The sequence below is a fragment of the Elgaria multicarinata genome, chromosome 4 (assembly GCF_023053635.1).
Source record: "Elgaria multicarinata webbii isolate HBS135686 ecotype San Diego chromosome 4, rElgMul1.1.pri, whole genome shotgun sequence".
Lineage (NCBI taxonomy): Eukaryota > Metazoa > Chordata > Lepidosauria > Squamata > Anguidae > Elgaria > Elgaria multicarinata.
This window is the reverse complement of record NC_086174.1, coordinates 38,159,341-38,182,911: the sequence shown is the minus strand read 5'-3', so window position 1 is coordinate 38,182,911 and position 23,571 is coordinate 38,159,341. Positions and strand designations below refer to the sequence as shown.

Sequence of the window (23,571 nt, the reverse complement as noted above, 5' to 3'; positions counted from 1 at the left end):
CGGGGCTATAGCAACAAGGAAGGGGTTGGCTATAGTAACATGGGTTGTTGCTACAGTTGCCCCCTTCCTTATTGCTATAGCCCCACCAGGGAAGGTGCCGCCGCAGAGCAATCTCATCCCCTCTCAGATGAGAATGCTCTGCCATGCCACCTCCTTTTGGTGGGGCCAAAGCAACCAGGAATCAGGTGGCTACAACAAAAGCAGACCCCTGTTCCTATAGCTTGGTTGCTACGGCCCTGCTGGGGGAGGCTTTGCTGAGTGACACATCCCCAGAGAGGGATGGTATCCCTTCGCAATGCTTCCTTCCCCATTTTGTGATATGCTGAGGATGGAGAGAGAAATTGTCAGGAGAGTCTCTCCTGACAACGTCCCCCTGCCTTTGGCATAACAACAAATCACAAATGGACAGGATGCAAGAGGATGTACTCACTCCTCCTGTGCCCCGTTCTCTGCAAAGTGTTTGCGGCTAGCGATGGGGGATGCTAGGAGCACATGTACATCCCTGTGAACACGTGAAGTGCTTGACTGGGTTCGAACAACACAATAGTCAACTGTAGATTAAATAGTACACCTTTGACTATTGTGTTGTCTGTCAGGAAAAAACATGCCATTGCTGGTTATTTTCAAGAAATAACCAATGTAAATAATCAACAGTGTGCAGAGACAGACTTATCACATGTCTGACTTGTTTCTCATGGCTGTGTGCCAAAGCCTGTTTGGCCAATGCATAATAAATTCGATTTCATATTCGAAAAAAGAAAAGAAAGCCCTTAGGCTGCAATCTTATACCTAGTCCCCTAGGAGTAAGCCCCATTGAACTCAATATGCCTTATTTTTAGTAGACATGTATAGGCTTGTGCTTTAAAGATGCAATACCCGCTTACCTAAGAGAAAGCCTTAAGTGGGACTTAATTCTGAGTAAACATACACAGGATTTTATTGTAAGTTGACAAAAGTACATGGAGAAAGATATTTGAATCTGACCTCAATAAACATCAGGAGTGGTGAAAATTAAGAGCTCACCTGGGGAGTCCCTGAGAATGTAGAAGTTCTCAGTTATATTGTATTTTAAGTGTTTTAAAATTGTATTTCTTCTGTGTATATGTGTGCCACTTTAGGGGGCCTTTATAGGATCAAAAAAGAGGTATATAGATAATTGTACAAATAATTAGAACCCCCTACTTTGTATAATGGTGGTCCAATTTCAATGTCCTACTGGTCAGCATAGTAAGCACCAAGTTTGATTGATTGAGGGAATGATGAAAAAGTGGAGGGAGAAATCTTTAAGTGGTCCAGGAAAGCTCTTCTGAAAACCAAAAAGGTGGAAAAATAGAACAAAGTAGGAATAAGTGGGGGAAAACAAGTTCAAGTTAAGACATTCAGCACTGATTCAAAGCAAACTGGGATAAAGGGGTGTGTGTGTGAGGAGAGCATGCTAAGAGCGGTAGGACTTCTTTTCTGTCTAAACATGCATAGGATTGCACCTTTTAATTTTTTTATTTAACTCTTTTGATTTTATGCTGGTTTAGTATTTTAGATGTTTCACTGTTTTAGTTCTTGGGTTGTTTTCACTGTATTTTGACTGTATTTTGTTTTGTTTATGCATGTTTGTAAGTCACCATACTCTGAAAGACAGGGCGTATGTGATTTAATATATAAATATAAAAAGGAACAGTTCTAAGACAGTCTCAAGAAAAAAATGAAATTGATAACTATAGAAATGTTAACAAATAGACTGGGTTTTTCTGAGAGGGTTGGTAGCTTACGTCTAAAAGCTTTAAACGAAGGCGTTTAATAGTGCAATTCTATGCACGTTTACTGAGACATAAATCTCACTGTGTTCAGTGAGGATTACTCCTGGATCAGTGCGTATGAATCCTACAACTCCCAGCATTTCCCAGCTAGCCATACCGACTAGGGAATGCTGGGAGTTGTATGAGATTTTTCTGTCTAAACATGCATAGGATTACACATTATGAAACAAATGATGTAGAAAGCAGCCATGTAGGTTCTGATAAACAAAAAATAGTGGGAAAAGCCCACTGTGATAGTGTTTATTGACTTGTTTGAGCACACAATATAGACATTTAGCTCTTGAGTGCCAAGATGTAGGCAAAGGCAAGAGAGTCTTGAGGCACTATAAACATTAACAGATTTATTCTGCCATAAATTCCTGTGGACTATAGTCCACTTCATCAGATGTATGGAGTATTATGGAGAGTTTCAGGGTTTTTAAAATAAACTACATAGAAACTTATGCCAGGATAAAATTGTTAGTTTTTAATAGGGCTGTGCATTGCCTTGGATCCAAACCCTGAATTCAAAGCGGATTGGGGTGATTTGGACCCTTCTGAACCAGATCCGAGGTGGTTCGGGCGAAGGCCGAGGCAGCCCAAAGCCAATTGGCTCCGAAGCTTCGGGCCGCCTCAGTACTTCAGAGCTGGCCCTATCCCCCACCAGTCTCCTTACCTGCTGCCTCTGTCACCACCATCTTGGTTCTGGTGGCTTCCACTGCCACCAATGCATAAGATGGGAAGTAGGCTGCGTGGCCTACTTCCAGGCTTATGCGTCGGCGGCAGTGGAAGCCACTGGACGCAAGCGGACGGCGGGGGCAGCAGGTAAGTGGGGAAGGGGGCTTACCTTGTGGTGCTGCTGCCGGCACCCAGAAATGTCCGAGTTGCCTCAGAGGGCCCAAATTCGGGGGCTCTGAACCGGCCTCCGAGACAGATTGGGGTGGCAGTGGCTGCACAGTCCTTGTTTTAAAGGTGCCTGCTTCAAGTCTCTTTGCTGTTTTTGCTGCAATAGACTAACATAGCTACCCTCTGAAAACTGGTATAAGCAGTTTGGTATATGGATCAAAATTTCTCAGACATTTGAGGTGTGAGGAAAGTGATTATTACCTATTACAATACAAAGGTCACTGTCCCTTTAGGGTTTTTACAAGGGCATCTTCTTTCACACCTTTTCTATTCACCACTATAGAAATTTCCTTTTGCACTGTGGAAGTCAATTTCAAAATTCCACTTGGCCATGAAATATATATTGCTTTATTTATTTACTTATTTATTTATTACATTTATATACCGCCCCACAGCTGAAGCTCTCTGGGCGGTTTACAACGGTTAAAAATAGTAAACACTAAAAAGTACACAAGATTAAAAAAAAACATCAGAAGCATAAAAACAGTATAAAAACAACAGTATCCATTTAAAAACAACAATTCTGGGGTGCATTAAAAACAAACTTAATGTTGTTAAATGCTGTTAAAATGTTAAAATGTCTGGGAGAAAAGTCTTGACCTGGCGCCGAAAAGATAGCAATGTTGGTGCCAGGCGAGCCTCATCGGGAAGATCATTCCACAGTTGGGGGGGGGGGGGGGGCAACCACTGAGAAGGCCCTCTCCCTTGTTGCCATCCTCCGAGCTTCCCTCGGAGTAGGCACTCGGAGGAGGACCTTAGATGTTGAGCACAGTGTACGGGTAGGTTCATGTTGGGAGAGGCATTCCATCAAGTATTACGGTCCCAAGCCATGTAGGGCTTCATAGGTTAAAACCAGTACCTTGAATTGGGTTCGGAAACGTATAGGCAGCCAATGCAAGCGGGCCAGAATCGGTGTTATATGCTCAAACCTCCCTGTTCCAGCTATCAATCTGGCTGCTGCATTTTGAATTCGAGTGATGTGTCACAATGTACCAATCCTAAATTTTACAGAACAGTCCCTGTCATCCTAGTGTTAATATTATATAAAATATTCTATATTGGATCAAAAAATGGTGTGCGTATCTTGAGACTTACAAACAAAACAAAGGTAGGTGCAAATCGCTCACAACACGCAGTAATTTTGTTGCTGGTCATCATCTCTCGCTCAAGGTATTATACCATGTGTGGTAAGTGCCGCACGTTTTTATGGCAAAAAAGTCCCAAGCACATGAACAAAAGCGACTGCAAACGTTCAGAGGCCCCAACACCTTCTCAGCAAGTCTAGGGAGGAGGGATGCTGCTTCCAAACTCATGGCGGGAACTCCGTCTCAGGCCCTGCGGCAGCAATTCTCCTCACCCTTCCGAGAGGTGGAGAGACACGCGCGGAGCGGCTCGCCTCTTCCGAGCCGAGCCCAACCCGCTTTGGGGGTGGGACTCGGGCGGGGCTGGAGCTCTGCTGCTCCTCCCTGCCGGGCCGGCGGAGCATAGTTTAGGAGCGGGCTCGAGGGCGGCGGCCGCTTGGGTGAGGGGAGCCGGAGCGGGTCTCTGAGGAGACAAAGCGTCGAGCGCGAGCGGGGCCCAGGTCTGAGGGAAACGCAGGCCGAGACGAGTGCCGCCTAGCCTGGGAGCGACGCGGGTCGGAGTGCCTCTCGCAACAGGTTCCTAGCCCAGCAAGGCAGGCCGCTCCGCCTCCCCAGGCCCCGGCCATTGGTCTCCTCCTCGGTCCCGGAGGGGGGGGGGAACCAGCAACACCCGCCTCAATGCGGTTCGGAGCCAAGATGATGCCGGTAGGTGAGAGTATGTGTTGGCGGGGCGGGGGGCGGCATTGCTTGTCTCCGGAGCGGCGAGGTCACCAGAGTGGGGAGTCAAGGCTGCGGGCTGGGTTGCTGTTTTGCCCTCTGTCTGCTGCTTCGGATATCTTGATACTTACTTCGGTGTAGTCAGCCTGGGGCTAGTTGGCTCCCCCTCCCCCCCCCGCCCGGGTCAAACTTCACTTAGAGGGAGCAATTCGAGAAAAAGTTGGAAAACGAGGTTAAGGGTGGAAATGATAAGTTACAGCTAACAGAGTCTTCCGTAGCAGCGGGTACTTTTAGACTGTGTGTCTGTTGGTCAGCCTCCCTCGAATGATCTAAGATGGGGCAGCTCAGTCTGGGGAGACGCAGGAAGATCAGCAAATGGAGCTGCTGCTTTCTGCTCCTCGCAGCGAAATCTGGGAAGAAAATGGAGCGCTGCACTCTAGTGCCTAAAATTCCCCTTCCCAGAAATCTTTTCTGATTTAGGTTCCTTCTTTATGGCTTCTGTTAAAACACACACACGCGCTCCAAAACTTCCAACAAAACTGTGCTGCTTCCTGCTTCTCCTTGTGGTCAGTTCAGTTAAGGAAATGGAGGATTAATAATACACGCACCTTGTACAGAGAAGCGCTGTTAGGTTAGTAATAAATACAAAAGCACCACTGCCTGGTAGGTTTGCCAGGTTAAATCGTGCTCGACAGGAGAGCCTGAGTTGCTGAATGGTGAGGAGCAGGTAGTTTCCCAACAAAACATGGAAAATGTAGGCTGTCTTCCAAACATTTGAAGAGATAGATGGGGTTATTTATTTCAGAGAAGGTTTAAAATTAAAGGCTTGCTGCTCTCCGGCTTTATCGGTGTAATATGACTAAAGACAGTGTTGAGTCGGCGTTCATTATAAAACCTCTACTTTATTCTTGCTGATACTAATTCTTTTGTGTTCTGTCTTCTTGTGGGTTTTTTTTTTTTTGGTCACTAGTGGTATAGATTAAAAAAAAAGTCTTCAATATTTCCTTACACTGTCAGGGCAGAATTGCCTTAATTTTCTTCATCACATGAACATTCCTGAATGTGATTAAGAAGTCCCATCATATATCCAGAAGTGCTATTTTTTGAAGAGTTACTTATGTCTCATGTACGTATTTAGGCACAAGAGGAAGGTGTGTTTGTGCTTCTTTAATTTTATGATTAGTTCTGAAATATTCCAGTGACTGGGAGTCTAGTTTTGGTAGATCAGGTTTCATAAAAACAGTTCACAGCTCCTTAACATATTATGATGATAGTATATGAAAATACTTACATGTGTGTGGAAAGTACAGGAAGCCTATGTGTAGAATGTTATGTGTAAAAGTTATAGAATCATAGAATAGTAGAGTTGGAAGGGATAAGGCCATCGAGTCCAACCCCCTGCTCAATGCAGGAATCTACCCTAAAGCATACCTGAAAGATGGTTGTTCAGCTGCCTCTTGAATAAGTCCTAGTCCTACTTATTAAATTTACTGCGTATACATGCATTGGGAAACTATTATTGACCCTGCAGACTTGCATACGCAAAGCAAATTACATTCAGGTACAATTTCACAGGTAATGATTAACACAAATGTTATCTGTGTAGAAAAATCATTTGTGTGCTGACTCTTATGCTATTATTGAAGTAGGATAAAAGAATAGCATCGCATAGTCCTAGCTCAAAAGCAAGAAGTCACCTCATGTTGTCATTTGGCTAATTTTAAGATTACATCTGGTCATTTAGGAATATTGGAAACAAATGTAACATCTTGGATAATTCTCCAGCAGAGAAAGGCAGTGTGTGTGTATGTCTACCCCCCCTCAAATTTTCTTTGAGTATTTTAGACTAGAATATATTGCTGAAACTTTGAAATGGTTATTAGCTGTTCATACAGCATCAAAGCTGTTTTATTAAACAAGAAATATATTACTCAGTTATAAATTGTGGGGGTGGGGGCAGGGAGGTGAATCCAAAGGCTTTCTCCTAGCAAGCTTGTCTGTTGTGGAGAAACTTTTCTTAGCACTCAAACGGCAATATTTGTTGATGGGAAAATACTTTCCCATTCTTGTCTTTAATGCTCTGTGGAAACTGACACAACTGGAAACTAGTGGCAAACTTCTAACTGCATATTCTCTGTTCCTGGCTCATTTGGGGGTGGGGGAGAATTCAACACTTTTAAAGGGGGGTATATTTCAAGAGCTCATATTGTCTTCAAAAATATTGGCAGTTCTTAGTAAACACTAGGAAAACTACCTCTCACCCTGTCTGCAATTCTGTCAACCCCTTCCCTGTCTTTCCTTCTAGACTCTATGCTCTCTCCTTCCTTAGGGCTGGAGTGCAGATTTATTTATTTTTAAGTGAAATGGTGATCTCTTGAAGTGTGGCTACCATCCCTTTCATTAGGTGGGACAAGCCTATGCTTTTTTTCTCAGCAAATTGTGTTACAACCATCTTGAGAAGTCATTGTTCTTGGAAGGAGATCTTGAAGTTACTTTTAAGATGTATTAAGTAAGTTGCTTGGGAAAGTAATTTCAAATTGCAATAATAGACTGACATATTAATAGGAAAGTGAATTCCGTTTGACAGTAGATCTTGGTTATCTTTTATTAAATGTTTCTTTGTTTCAGGTAAGATGAGGTCTGCAACTTTTCTTATCAAAATGGAGATGAGCCTTTCCCTTACAAGAAGAGTGATAGATTGGAATGGGCTGGTAGAATAAATCAAGGGAAATGTTTGTTATTGAAGTAACTAATGATAGAGCAATTAATACAAACCCTTGATAAAATTTATCTGCTTGTGAAAATGAATAAACAGGATTGTAATAATAGGGCATCTGTTTAAAAGATTATTCAATTAAGCCAAGGAAGCTTTATGTCACCTGGCAATGAAACCTGCTTAGGAGTATCCTTATTAACTAACGTCCTGTTTCTTATGGAGCTTGCTTCAGATAATTTCATTGATGTTTCTAATTAGTCCACATTAACCATTTTCTGTACACATAACCAGGATGACTGGAGACTGATATAAGTGTAGATTTTCTCACTTTGAATTAATATTAATAAAGGAGCAGTTGTAATAAGTTTTTGTAAGGTGCATAGTGAAACTAATATCAAAGGTATGGCCAGACTTGTTATATCCTATTTTTGTTTTACTACTTTTGCTTTTATATTTTGAGAATATATTTGTCTTTGCTTGGGACAACTCTCTTAAGTATAGCAGCTGTGATTGCTTTAATGGTCTGATAACACTTTCTATGACAGAGAGGATACTGAAGTGTTCATTGCAAAATTATCATGGCACATTATCCAGCTGACTAAATCATGGCTTTTGCTTTAGCAGATGATTTATTATATTTGTATGTTATCTCTTCCTCGAGGTAGCTCAGGATGGTATAAAAAAGTATATCTTGTTTCCTCACAACCTCCCTGTGAGATAGGTTCCAGCCTTCCCTAGCCTTGTGCCCTCCAGCTGTTTTAGACTTCCATCAGCCCCAGCCAGCATTGCCTATGATGAGGAATGTAGTCCAAAACATCCTTAGGGTGCCTGATTGGGGAAGACTAGGCTGAGTTACAGTGGTTGGCCCAAGGTCACCCAGTAGCCATCATGGCTGAGCAGGAATTTGATCATGTGTCTTCCTAGGAAAGTTGGCCATTCTGCCATACTGGCTGTTGACTGTAATGAATTACTTTGTTCCACATTCTTCCAAGTCTAGCGTTTATATAACATATGCAATTTGAAATAGGAAGGCCTTTTTTTAAGAAGAGAAATGGCTCCTATTACAGCTGATAAGATACTGCATGGATGAAGGGAAAATATCTGAATACATTTTATCTTAATGTTCATCATTTAAAGAGGAGGTGATCAATCATACAGTTAAAAGGAATTACCGTATTTCTTTGATTGTAAGACGCCATTGATTGTAAGATGCACACTAATTTCAGTACTACCAACAGAAAAAAAGCTTTGATTCTAAGAAATAATAAACGCACCCACGATTCTAAGGTGCACCCCATTTTTAGAGATTATATGGGAAAAGTGCGTCTTAGAATCGAAGAAATACGGTATGTAGAATTGAAAGACTGTATTTCACACACATAAGATTTTCTGTTGGAAATCTAAATATTTTCATTGATGTTTCTTATTAAACATTTTCAAACATTCTTTACAAGTTACTCTTTTAACTTCATATTTTCTTACTGAGAAGTAGTAAATCTTTTACAATAATCTTTGCTTTGCAAGGCAAACGCTGACTGTGTTCAGATGTCATGATAACCCATGATGGGCTAATTAAGGTACAATGACTTAATTAACACATCATGCGTTATTGTGTCATCCTGTGGATTTTTTTTTTTTTACCCATTATGGTTTATTTGGCCACAATAATCCACTCGGATAACCCACGGCCTGCAAAGTGGGTCATATAACCCATTGTGGATTATCGTGTTGTGTGGCCGTCACTGTGAGCTATTTTGGTTGTCAGTAGAGTTGTGCAGCAAGAGTGGTGAAAAAAGTTGCCACTCTACTCTTCACTGGTTTACACCTTAGGAACACATTAAAGCCAGCAGTATAGAGAAGGCAAGATATGAGGTTTGATCCCGATCCTGCAAACCCACATGGTGTTATAGGCATCTTTCCCTTTTAGGCGCACCTGGGATTTTCACTGATTTCAGAGTTAGGGCGCTGGGTTTTTATAATGCATTGGATGATTTCTGCTCTGATCCAACAGCGTCCCAGTTCAGTGGAACTGAAAAAAATGGACTTCTCCCAATTCAGGCAGTTACAGCACTCACCCTGCACTTTACTCTGCTTTATTTCTGATGGTTTGGGCAGAGTCCTGCTGGCCTACATGAACGTCATCCTGGGATCCTTGTTCTCCCACTTCCCTTGTTCTCTACTCTGGAAAGGGAAAGCATGGTGAAGGGAATGAGGCATCCTCAGAAAAGAGCATTGCCTATGGTCTGGAATCCTGAGTAGCCACCAACAACTCTGCTAGCCCATTTTTCCTCTAAACGATAGTAGAAGGTATCCTAAGAACTTCTCTGTAACTAGCCAAATGTTGATATTCTAAAAATCGATATATCTGCACGTTGAAATATCTACATGGTGATATATCCACACATCCAGATATCTATACATCCTTATATCTACATGCTGATATATTCACACATCCATATTTTTATACAATGATGTAACAAAATTGCTCTGATACTGAGAGTAGCTATTTTGGATGGGAGAATTTTGACTTAATGCGAAATTGAAGTAATGGCCCTCATTGGTTGTTTAGTAATGCTGAGCTGAAATCCCATAAATCAGAGGAGTAGAGAATAGAGGTAGGTAACAATGTAGTGAGTGTAGTAAATGTGCAGGGGTTAAATTATCGGGTGCCTCCCAACTAGGAGAGCTTGTGTATGGAGTTTGGTCCTAATCTTGTAGCTCCCCAGTCATTTTCTAGGCACTTCCCCCTTTATTGGGGCACTCAGGATTTTCCCTCCTTTGTGAGCTATCAAGCAGGGGATTGATGGGGGAATCAGGTGCCTCCTGACTGGGGGAGGCTGTATATGAAATTTTGTCCTGATCCTGCAAATGCCCTGTGCTTCAGAGGTGAAACAGTGCTACTGCTTGGGTGGGAGGACTGCAGCAGGACAGTGGTTTGGGTCGAGGTGAGTCAAATTACATACAGTAGATTAATAAACTATTAATAAAGTAGCTTATTAGCACACTTTTGTGAATGGAGGTCATGGGCTATTTGCTCACAATAGCTTATTAACCCATCTTGGGCTATTGTGATGTCTGGACACAGCCACTGTATTGAGCAAAATGAGCTAGTGGTCAACAAAGAGCACTGCAGCAGAAACCAAACAGACACTGCAACAAGTGATATTACAAAATCTTTAATAGGGTATAGTGAAGTACTGCTTGTAGAGATAAAGAGTTAAAAAAAAAGTAAGTGATTAAAAGTTCTCACTCTTCCATATGGTGTAGATGTGTGGGAGTGTGACTGCTGCATAGCAGCAATGAGGGGCTAAAACATTTTAAAAAGCATAGCATTTTGCTATATAATTAGTCCCCTTTGTCTATTTTTGCCTTGTTGTCACACGTTACGTTTTAGCATGAACATGTTACAAACCCACGCTGCAAGAAAATTTATTTTAAATAGGGCTGTATATTACTTTTCAAAATCACGTAAGCTTTGGGTGCACATGGTTTTAAAAAAGATTGGGTTGGGGAAAAAATAAATTCCTCCGCTTCAAATGTAACTTTTTTTTTAAGAGTCTGTAAACTACGGTATGTCCTGTGTTCCCCTAAAATGTAATGTAGCTCTTAAAAAAACAAGAACAAAAACCCTGTAGTGTTTGGTATCTTGAACAGGCTGCATGAGCTCCTTGGTGTTCTATAGATGGAATAACATCAAGCCGTAGGATTAGCTAGCTCAGGGGTGATAGAGGTCCCATTTAATCTGAACATAAAGGTCTCCTTTCATCAAAGACTTTGTCTTGTGCTGTGAGCAGATCCATTTGCTTTGGACTCCTTGCAGTCTATAATTATTGTCACAGATGGGCATCAGGAGTAAGTACTGAAAATAATTAAAGTTGTTTAAGCCTATTGACATTTATAAGAGTCGTTCAGAAGACCAGAAATCTGCATTCTGGTGCTTTGACTTTACTGAAGTTATTCAAAATTATGCATGTCAATCAATTTAAGGTACTGTTAAGGGAAAAACACTTTGAAATTGATTTAATGCACAGAAAGGAAAGACAAGGTTTTTAAAATTTGGAAATGATTGAATAAAGTGTATCACATTTCTGGTTTGAATATAATGATATTTTAATTTATTTTACATTCTTACATATTGAAGGAAATTAGAAGAATTTGGAAACATTTAATGTGCAATACAAAATTTCCATTATCTAGAAAACTCTAAAATATATATTTTCTGTACACGGGCATTCTCTTAGGACTAACTTCAACATTCCTAATGCTGTGCTGCCTGCTAAGTAGATCCAGTGAAGTTTAACTATAAACACTTTTTCTCTGTAAAAATGATACACACTTTAAAGAAGCTCTTTACTATTTTGTTCCCATTATTGGCATTAAGTAATTTTAAAACAGTATATGCTATAATATGTTTTTAAACCAAACAACAAAAATGATTACAAGTATGTTTAAGGAAACAAAAGGAATTGTCTATATGCACAGTACATAAATCACCTATAGATAGCCCTCACCACAAGATGCTATAAAATCTGAAATATAAAAGGTTCAAGGAAGGATTAGATAAACAAGTAGTACATTAATGGAGTTTACTTGCTTGATGACTATAAATATGTAACATCTCTGAACAAGGAAGTTGCATCTTAAAATCAGATGTGGACAAATGGGTTGTCATTACCATCTTGTTAGAAGAAAAAATCTGAGGTTTTTCTGCTGGACTTTAAGCATTCAAGTGGATGTGTGTGTGTGTGTGTGTGTGTGTGTGTGTGTGTGTGTATGTGTATATATATATAATGAAGTTTGGAACCCCTGCCTTTTTGGCCATGGCATTAACCCTATGGTTGGTGTAATTCTGAAGAAGAAAACAGCGAAAACAGGATTAATTCACACCGGTAGCCTGTTTAGCCTATTGAAAGAAGCTTATGTCAATTCAAAAAGCCTATTGAAAGAAGTTTAGGTCAATTCAAAAATACTGTTGAGATTTGTATTTACATTTTATGATTCTGTGTTTCTACAATTGTATATCATTATTCTAATGTGTACTATGACCGTTTATAGTTGCTTATTATGTTATATAAACTTTTGTTTGATATAAGTGTTCACCCCTTTTTTAGTATTTAGTATATTGTATATTACTATAGTAGTTGTGTGCCTTTGGAACTCGTTGGTTGCTATTACCACCTTTATTGACATTTTCTTTCCCACTATGGATAGATGAACAGCTTAGTTAGTTTGGCTAAGACCTTGTATGGCAGTCCTAAAGGTGGTCTTTTAATAGAAAACAGGCAAAATAATATATTTGTCCATAATATTGTTAACCATAAGGAAATACTAGCCCAGGAGCCCCTGGTTACCAGGAATTGTTTGCAGGTGAATTAGTGGTTAGCTGCAGAGAGATGGATCACTTTGCCCACCTTAGAAACCAGGTGGGTTGCTAGAAGAGGAAGGCCCCTTCCCCTCGCCCAGCATAGAAATGCAGCTCTCCATCCTCCCGTTTCTCAGTCCACAGCAGGCTAATTTTTTAAAACTTTTTTAAAAGCTTGCATAAATTGGGTCTGTAATGCTTTTCTATCCTTAGTTTTAATATAAGTAGTTTTGATTAGAGACTTCCGCCCTGCATCCCTCCCCAATACTTCTTTCTAAAAAGAATACACTCTGTGGTTCTCTAGCATGAGCATTCTTGTTTTATAACAGTATTTTCTAAATTTCTACTTGAGGGTACCCCTTTTTTTAAAAAAGCAAAATTGGTCTGTGGGGTGAGGGGAAGCCTTAGGATAGATCCAAAGGCTCTATGGGCTGGAGTTTCCCCTACCCTTGCATAGACAATACTGAGTTAGATGGACCAATGATCCATCCCTGTAAAAAAAAATATCATGTTGACAAATCGAAAAGCTCATCCCTTTTGTGATTGTGGCTTGTGTTTTTTCATACTAATAAAATAATGCTTTACTAGTGTCCACAGGTCAGCTGTACCTTGATTAGGACCAACCAAAATGACACAAAAGTGTGCAAGATTTCAGGTTTTCTAGAACTCTTTATCAGGCTATGTCAGTGGTCCCCAACCTTTTTGGGTTTGCAGGCACATCTATAATTTTGAGAGTTGTGGGTGCTCTCATAAAATGGTTGTCATGGGAAGGGCTTATCCATTCATAAAATGGCTACCATGATGATAGGCAAAGCAAATCACAAAATACTCATTTCCCAAAAGGTAAACTGGTGAGGCTAAAAGAAATGTAACTTCCCCTAAGAACCCAAGTACAAGGCAGAGATGGGATCCAAGCACCTAAATTTAAACCCACTCTTTTGAACTCAAATTAAAAAAGGTGCTAGAGTAGGGTGACCATATGAAAAGGAGGACAGGGCTCCTGTATTTGCATAAAAAAGGGAATTTCAGCAGGTGCCATTTGTATATAGAGAACCTGGTGAAATTCCCTCTTCATCACCACAGTTAAAGGTGCAGGAGCTAGACTAGAGTGACCAGATTTAAAAGAGGGCAGGGCACCTGCAGCTTTAACTGTTGTGATGAAGAGGAAATTTCACCAAGTTCCCCATATATACAAATGACACTGGCTGAAATTTTATTTTCAATACAACTGTTAAAGATCCAGGAACCCTGTCCTCCTTTTCATATGGTCACCCTATGCTAGAGACCAGCTTGCAGTATGCCAGCCTTCCAGGTTTTGGGGTTTTAATAAAGAAAATCTTAAGAAATAAAATAAAAATCAGGAGGAACAAGGAGCGTGGTGGGTGCCTATGGTCATATTTCAGAGCTATTGGGCAACATGTAGGAAACCCCGTGGTTTGGTGGTACAAAACAGGGCATAAGGGAAGAAATAGAACAATTCAAAAATTTGGCCAGGTGTTATTGGCCTTGAGATCTGCAATTTAGATCAAGGGTCAAAATTGAGATTTGCTGGCTGAATGAATTAGTTATTTTTGGAGGTATCAGATTACACCTAGCAGTGTATTCTGGGTCAGAGAAGCAATGACTGATCTCTGTTTCTGAAAGCAGAAAGTCTGGCTTTCGTCGGTTGCCTTGGGCAAAATACGCAGGTTAAAGAGGTGGCATAGAGCACAAGTACAGAGAAGCATAACAGTCCTTATATTAGCAAAGCCAGTAATTAATTTTAGGCAGTGCATTAGGTTAAAAAAGAAAATTGAAGCCAAATTCTGAGTATTACCTAGTGGTTAGAGGGATTTGAAGTCATATGAGACTGAAGGATGAATCTTGAATAATTTCAGTAAATGTTTTGAATTACAAGGAGCTATAAAAGTTATTTGTTAGATGATCTAGTGTCAATTCCTTGATAACATGTGAAATAGCCATTATTTTTATGTGATACTACCTCTTGTTCCAGTGTTCTCGAATCAGTCCAAGCTTTTGCATCCAACTTGAGGCACATAAATAGTTGCATATTGACACTGCACAGCCAGGGAAGAAACATCTTAAAGACAAACAGTGCTTTTTATTGCTATATTATTACTCCGATATTATGAAAACTTTTAAATTAGAAACTTTCTGTAGTCATTCATTAGAATTCTTTCATCTGTGAAATCTTAGCAAGATAGAAGCCAATTCATACCCTGTTTTTTGTTAGTCACTTCGTTAGCCCTTTCTATTTTTGTTTGTGTTCAGAATTACTCACACAAATGTCACAACCTTTATTTCACATTGTTTCCACAAACCCAGACTTATGCTTATATTTAGAAAGGTTTAGTTGATGATGATATTTTCTTTTTCTGAGAAATGGAATGTAACTAGCTTGTCCCATCCACCTTCTGTCATTTATTTGGACTTAAGTAGGCAGGAATAATTTGAATAGTTGTGCCTAATTATTATAAATAGCTCATCACTTTTAAATTGATGAGTGCTAGTTTATGAGAGAGGACAATGTGTAGTCTTCTTTATATATTTGTACTATATCCCACACTTTTCTAGAGGGTACCCCAACCCTTGAAGGCAACTTTTTTGGAGTGTGTGTGCAGAGGGACAGTAAATATTGGGCACCCCACGCTATGTGAGTGTAGGTGCTTTCTACTAATATGCGGTTTTATCAAACCTTACATCTACAAGGCCCCCTTGGGAGAACTGAAAATTACTTAGGCCCACAGTCACAAAATGTCAGTGCCTGCTACAAAATGGTGATAAATGGAGGCAGAATTTGATGCAATCAGCTGGCAACTATTGATAGTATTTTTCGGAAATGAAAAACAATTCTTGTAAAAATAGTTCTTTAAATGCTGTAAAAACAATTCTTTAAAGGCTCTAGTACTGTATTTCTTCGATTGTAAGACGCCATCGATTGTAAGACGCACACTAATTTCAGTACCACCAACAGAAAAAAACCCCTAAGACACACCCACGATTGTTTATATGGGGAAAAAGTGTCTTAGAATTGAAGAAATATGGTAAGTAATAACAAAATGTCTTGTACATCAAGCAACAGGTATTCTTTCCATTCCGCATACTTGCATATATTAGGTTGTATCCAACATGATTAGGCATCTGGTCATACAACAGTTTTTTTCAGTTCCTTTTTGCACACTGTCTAAACCTCATTAAAAGGCGACCCTGAGAGTTTTTGGACCCTCTGGAATGGTGTGGGATGAGGCTCATTGGGCTTCAATGGGAGTGGAATTGCCAAAAACTATGCTGAGGCTACATATGTAAGAAAACTTTGTTTGTTTCAACTACTTCTATCCAGTTTTTAGCGATGCTCCCTTGCAATGTTCACGGTCTTTTCCTGAGTGTCCGCAACTTGTGGGAGAGGCTTTTCAGGGAATTGTAGGGTTCTGAGGGAAAGCCCCATTGCATGAGTGGACTTAGTTTTGTGTAATGGTGTATTGTGTAATGGTGTATTGTACTACAATTGTACTACTTCTGTAGATGAAGATATGTAACTGATAAATGAACGGTATGGCAGTTGTATTAAAGTAAATTAAAATGGCAGTTGTATTAAAATAAATGGGATTTACTTCTGAATAAATGACTGGGATCCAAAGAATTAACTGTACCCAAGAGGGGTTTTGGCTTATGTTTCTTGTCTAGCATTCCCGTTTTCTCTCAAGGCTGCATGGAAAATTGGCAATTGCTTTTTAAATTGAGGGGAGTCTAAAGCAGTATTTTATATGCTCAAACTGATAAAAATAACCAAAACCAAAATCTCACTGGGCTAGCACAATCTCTTGGCTTTGCCTAAAAGAGCTCTTGAGGACTCAGCCATCGTATTTATGGCTCAACTACATATATCTAACGCTCTCTGCTGATATATGATGGTGGCTAGTGATTTATTGCAAGGCACTTCATGAAAAGAGGATAATACAGCTGTTCTATACATGTCTACTCAGTTCAGTGGGACTCACTTCAGGTAACTGGTTATAGGATAGAGCCCATTCCTCTTTTTTGAGGCATTGTTGTGTAATACTCCATATGATTCTGGTAACTTTAAGAGATGCAGGCTTTCTGCTGCGTCTTAATATTTTAAGGGTGTAATCCTATGCATGTTTATACAGAAAAAAGTTCTACCACTACCAGCATTTTCCAGCCCAGTAAAACATTTTTCTTTCTAAATGTTCATAGTATCCCATCCTAAACATGTGAGGTTAATAGCTATGTAAATAATTGGCATCTAAATTTGGTTTGCTGTTCTGTTTTTTTGCGAAGGTGCAGAAAACTGCTAGTTATATAGGTTCTGAGCTTCAATGGATTGAGTTCTGGAATTGTCATTTTTTTGTTCTTTCATGATACCTGGTCTGTTGAATAGAAGACATACGTCTGTATTAATACTATATATTTTTGCTTTGTAATAAATCACTTGAAATTTAATTTCTTTTGTTTTCCTACTGGAGACAAAACATTCCCACTCATATTTTAAAAAATTAAGTATTTCCCTATCTGAAGTTGATTACTTGCCTCTCTTGAGAAGCCTGTTGTGTTGTATGAGTAGCTGAATTGAAAATACTTAGAGTTATAACATGTCTTTCTTAGTGGAGTAGATATGTTTTATGATAACGCTGTTCAAGAGTGCTTTGTTAGAACAACAAAATACAATGTTAACTGCTATGGATTTTTATAAATCAGTCAAAGCTTGGAAAGTGAACCAGTGTATGCTAAACTGTACGGTATTTTAATCAATTGATGTAATCAATAAGATTGATTTAAGCCATCTTGTATAACTGTGCTTGAAAGAAAGTTCGGAGTTCAGGGATGCAGGTTTTATTTGCTGAAGGTCATACATACATCAACGATTTAGTAGAACCCCAGAGCTCATGTGAAGTTTATTGCTACACTACATTTAAAATAAGAGTAACTCCCCCTCCCCAGCAGCACACAGAGTTGACTTTACTCTTGAGATTCATCATTATCTAAGAGATAGTGTATGTGTGTTGCTATAACGCTAGGATTTTTTTTATATAGATAGTACTCTAAAACTTCATATTATTTATCTATTTACATATCTAAATAGGTTCTGGAGTGGTGAACAATGAAAGATAAAAAGGATAAACCTTGATATTAATTTTTTTGTTTTTAAAATCAGAGTACCAACAAAAACCATGGCTGTTCAAGGAAGGCTTCTTGAAATAAAGGTGTTTTTAGGAGTTATTTCTGTCTTGACTCACATGCAGCCACCTTCAATAAATCATCTTCCATGCTGTACTTTTTGTACATACAAAGGCATGCTAAAACCCTTATTGGATTAGTGAGCACATTTGGAATTTTGATAAGAGTGTCACGTGTGCTCTCACAAAATGACTGCCATGGGAGCTTGTCCCTTCATAAAACGGCTGCCATCTAGTGGGAAACATTAATTTCCCAGAAGGTAAATGGTGACCAAATAAATAGTAACTTGCCCAAGAACCTATGTACAAATTGTAGGTGGGTCTGAGTTCCAAAACACAAAACCATTCTTTTGAGTGGTGTTGTGTTTTGGAGCTCACTATCAATTAAAGATGGTGCTCGAGGACAGCACTATGCTTTGCAGTATGTCAGCCTCCCTGTTTAAAATAATAATTAAACATATTTTAAATACCATTAAAAACATGAGGGGCAGAGAGCCAGGTGGGCACCAAGAGAAGTATCTGTATGCACATTGGTGCCAATGAGCACCATGTTGAGGACCCCAGTCCTTATTGTCTTGCTGGGGTTATTGCCTGTCCTCTAGTACTATTTTTACATCATTATGTATACATTTATATCTCCCCTCCCCCTAGCTAACTTTAGTCTCTTCTGTGCTGGCATCACAGAGCCGCCGCTGTAGCTGAGCAGGTGGTGGGAAGGGAGGTGATGCTGGCCACTTCAATTGATCCTTCCTTGAACTTTCAGTTCTCATTATTTTTATTTTTAAAGTAAACCTTTATCCCCTTTTCTTGTTGAGATAGAAGGAAAACCTGCTGGTGCTATTCTGACCCAATTATTCAGAAAGAAAAAAGCCTTCTATTGCGTTTCAGTGTTCAGGGCAATAAGTGCAAGGGTACTTGGATGATTGATATTTGAAGAACAGCATCTTAATTCAATTTTATTTCATTATTTCTTAGGTTTTAGTGTCTTGCTTCAATTTGCAGTGCTCTTCTCTTGTACAGTGTTTCTGGCTGTGGCCTTTCTTTTTGTCAGTTATTTCTGAATGTCTCTGCTTCAATCTTTGTTCATTACCACTTATTACATTTTTCTAGTCTCAGAAATGGAAGAGCTGGTGCTTTTTGCTTGTAACTGCAATGTGTGCCAAATACGTTCTGTAGCCTTTTGACTATTCAACTCCCGATCAGGCAAACTGATGTGATATCTGAACTCGGACAGTATAGGTTAATTGGTGGTTATCTGTGGATTGTTAACCCACAATTAACCTATAGTGTCCAAGTTCAGACGTCATGTAGTAACTCTGAATTGGAGATTGAATATTCAAAATGGCCATGGCCCATGACCAGCATGCACCACAGCAAATAATGGATTAATTAATTAACCCACAATTTGCCACCGGTACCTGCAAACTTGTTCTAAATCTAGGTAGTGATAATCAACATGGGTTCATGTTTCTCTGCATTTCCTGCCTGGGGTTGGTCAGGAATGATTTCTTGTATGTATAAATTGGCCATGTTGCTTCTGTATTAGTGCACTGATAGTTTTACGAGTAGAGTGAAATTTCTTAGAAAACAAGTTACTCCTGGTATGTTGTTTGGTAGGAGTTACTCCTGATATATTGTTTGGTAGGAGTTACTCCTGGTATGTTATTTGGTTTGGAAACTGATTTTTATTCCCCTTTTTATTTATAATCTCTAGCAGTAAATCTTGATTTATGTGGTTAACGATCAGTGCTATGTTCCTGTATAAAAGCATGTGTATGTTTTCTTGACTTCAGTGCAAATCTCTATTTACAAACATGCTCTGGAAAAGAAGGGGAAAGACTCTGAAACTTGGTACAGTATTACTAGTGGCAGTTAACCAGCAGCAATGTGAGCATTGAGCATAGTAGCTTCCAATTTCTCAGTATGCTCATCTTTGGTTGCAGACTTGAGGGGACATTGTCTTTGCATCACTAAGCAACATGGTTAGACGTCAAACTGTAGCTGGGGTGGAATGTTATCCTCTGTTATTCAAAGGCTGCTTCAGATCTTGCCATGCCATATGAAAGCTTGTGATAATGCTGTAGTATGGCAGTGCAACACATGGAATGTTAATGCTTCTATAAACAACTTGCTTTGTAGCCAGGGAAAATAATGTGAAATCTTAGCATACCAGCAGGCACTTGGGAAGTATGGAGCTTGTGTGGGGAAGTGTCACGTAATCCACCCCAGTCACTTAGTATGTTTACAAACATCATGGTTTCTGCACTGAGCTCCTTTATGTAGAAGTGTAACTTAATGCTTGTAGGGTTGGTAGCATTTGAATCAGCTCTTAGATGAAGAGCATTGTCCTTTTTATAGCATTGAACATATGTGCACACCAAACAATTGAATTTCTCACAATAGCATCCCACAGGGCCTCTATGAATACAATTCTGCTGGACTCTAGCCATCCACTGGCCTCACATAACAACACTTCTAACTTTGGGAGTGGCATTGCAGTGAAAGCACAGGACCTGTTTTTAAGGAAAGTTTCTATGCAAAATTGGCTTGTCTGTCTGACACAAGTAGCAAAAAGCAAAACAATTGAAGCATAAGGCTGCTGTATTCACAACTCCCTTTTTCAAAGATGGCCTTAAACTTTAACTTTGATGGCCTTAACAAATTGTGCAAACCTAACATATCAGGACCATTTTACCTCCCTTCTATATGATGCTGCATTAGCAGAGCTTCATATTTATTACGAAAACTGTGCTTTGCTGACTTTGTTCTGTTTGAAAATGCAATTGATTTTTCGAATGCTGACGGTGTGTTTTTGACAGCATATCAGGTATAAGGTGAGTGTGGTGTCTGATATGAATACAATCAAAAGGACTGAATCTGTGGTGCAGCTGGGGGTAGGAGTCAGTTTGAAATGAGGCATAAATAATCTAGTTCAAATTCTAGTTTGAATTTGAACCATAGTTAAATGGTTCTCATAAATCTCAGGTTTTATGTGAAGTGACCTCCCTATGTAATGGTTTATCAGTTGCCCTTGAGAAGCCAAACAAATATGAAGGAATGAAGGGGAAGTAAAGTGGAAAGTAGAGGAACTTGGCTATTGTAAGATGCTTCAGTGGGAAATAGCTGCCCTACTCCAGGTATATCTAGGTGAATCAGTGTTTAGACATTTCAGATCCAACCACTTGCTATGCTAATTGCATAGCGTGTAGCTGAAGCTTAGCTTTTTAAGCATGCATGGCCCTGATTCAGATTGGGACTGCCACATACCAGGAGGGGAGGATTAAAACTTCCATGCACCACACACCATTACATTAAAAAAAAATAGGCTCCATCAGTTTCAATGTAGGCTTTTTTTACTTCTTTTAAACTCTCCCTAAGTGGGAGGAAGGTTTAATCCTCCTCTCCTGTTGTGTGGTGGTCCCAGTCTGAATTGGGGCCATGCATGCTTACACCAGAGTAAATAAAGAGCTAAACTCTAAACATGAATTCAGAGAACAAAGATAATCAGGGGACTAGAAACTAAGTCCTACAAGGAAAGGTTAAAGTAACTGAGTAAGTTTAGCTTTGAGAAAAGAAGGCTGAAGGGGGATATGACAGTACTTTTAACCTAAAGGTTGTCACACATAAGAGGGCTGCAACCTATTCTCTATCATTGAAGACTGTAAGATGTGAAATAATGTACTTTTGTTAAAGGAATGCAGATTTTGGTTAAATATAAGAAAAAACTTCCTATAATGGTCTAAACAGTTAGGTCTGGAACCCACTGCCCAGTGGGGAGGTAGGTTATCTGTTGCTGGAGTTGTTCAGGCAGACTTTGGACAACCGTCTGTCAGAGTCAGGGACGTTTTAAACTGGATTCCTAGACTGAGGTTGGATTCAGTGGCCTCTTCCAAACCTTTGATGCTATTTGTGAGTAGCGTAACGTGCAGTTTGGCATTCAGTTTAGCTTCTGACTGAGTTTTGGAATCAAAATTCTTTTGGTCACGCTAGTGGATGACCTATGCCAGGATCCAGCTTGGGGGAGTGTGATGATCCTGTTAATTATCTTGGACCTATCAATGATATTTGATACCACTGATTGTGGTATTTGTACATTTATTTATTTATTTATTTATTTATTACATTTCTATACCGCCCAATAGCTGGAGCTCTCTGGGCGGTTCACAAAAATTAAAAACATTCAAAGTATAAAACAACAGTATAAAACCATAATATAAAATACAATATAAAAGCTCAACCAGATAAAAACAGCAGCAATGCAAAATTACAAATTTAAAACACCAAGTTAAAATTTATTTATAGACTGTTATCCCATCTAGATAAACAGTCAGGAATTGGAAACATTGCTCCCCAGTGTTTCTGCTTCTGCCTTGAGGATGCATGTGCAAATGTCATCCATAGGATAAAGCACATTTAATTGCTTTTGCAGCTGTTCTTGGAAAAAAATTACAGTTATTCAGGCTCTGGCAAAATTCAGGTTTGATTATATTTGCTATATGTGGAATTGCCTGAGAAGACTGGAACACAACCATTTTTGATTGTATGGAAAATCATAGGAAGCTACTTTATACTAAGTCAGACCATTTCTAGCACAATATTGTCAACACGGACTACCAGCATCTCTTCAGAGTTTTAGGCAGGATTTCCCCATAGAAACTGGGTATTGAAACTGGGACCTTCTGCATGCAATGCATGTAGTCGACCACTGAGCTACAGCCCCTCTCTTAAGTCTTGGGTGGCATGTCTGCTATTGTATTGCGCAAACTCATATATGTGAAAATCATTTTTTAAAATTGTGTTTGGAAACTGAGTGTCTTGAAAATCTGTGTGGTTATCATTGACTTTAAATGGTGATGTTAGCACTAGCGATCCAAACCACAGTGAAATGTAGCCTGGCTCTGAGGTAGCTTTTGATAAAAGCTCTGGTGTTGAATTATGTGCAGAGACAAAGTTGTGGCTAGGATAGGATCCAAAGAAATTGTATCTGCATGTGAATGAGAACCACATCTAGAACAGATACTTTCTTGGATGTGTGTGCAACTGTAGCTCCCATAGCTGAAAAGGAAAGCTGCTCTTTTAAACGGAATATTAGCTAGGCTCTTTGGCTGTGGGACCTGGTGAGGTAGAAACTCAGTGGAACTTCAGGCTCAGTGTGCAGCCCTTGTCCAGCCTGCAGTGGTGTTGGCCAAATGTTTTGGCAAGTGTACTACAAGGTACAGCCAAAGTAAGAGAGCCAATATAGTGTTTATTTTGGTGCCTATGCTGTCCCCAATGTCTTGGGGTGGTTTTGCTTATTCATTTGCCTCTGTGACTTGGAGCACTGTTCACCTGCTTAGGTTGGTGCACCAGTTGGAGGCTTACTTGGACAAAGAGCCTGGCTACAGGTCTCCATGCTCTGTTAACAGTAGTCCAGATTAAGCTACTGTAATACATGATACATGGAGCAGTTTCTAAAGATCATTCAAAAACTACATTTTAAAAAATACAGCTGTCAGGTTACTAATTGGTACCAGGAATTTTGATCACATTATGCCAATGTTATAGCTCCTTGACCATTTATGGGCCCAATTCATAGTGCTGGTTTGACCTTTAAAGTCAGTCATGGTTTTGATCTTTCATGGCTGACTATGTCACTGTCCGTACACCAAGATTTTCGACAGTAGCCCTTCTTTGGGTATCCCTGCCACCTGAGATGCAGTGGCTGGTTAAAGGTATTTTCAGTGATGCCTCCCCAGTTATGGGATTTCTTTTTTTCAGGGAGGTTTGCCTGGTTCCTGTTTCATTATCATTTTGGCATTAG

General features: G+C 39.6%; 1 protein-coding gene across 2 annotated transcripts in view; it reads left to right on the top strand.

The window, feature by feature from the left end:
• Positions 1 to 4,232: 4,232 nt before the first annotated feature.
• Positions 4,233 to 23,571, top strand: part of TP53BP2 (tumor protein p53 binding protein 2) — a 65,005-nt gene continuing 45,666 nt past the window's right edge. For both annotated transcript variants that reach the window (XM_063124111.1, XM_063124110.1), the window contains exon 1: positions 4,233 to 4,486. Coding sequence is in view for 1 of the 2 variants with exons in the window: in XM_063124110.1 (XP_062980180.1) it covers positions 4,460 to 4,486 (27 nt within the window). In the remaining variant the exon portion in view is untranslated. The remainder of the gene's footprint in view (positions 4,487 to 23,571) is intronic.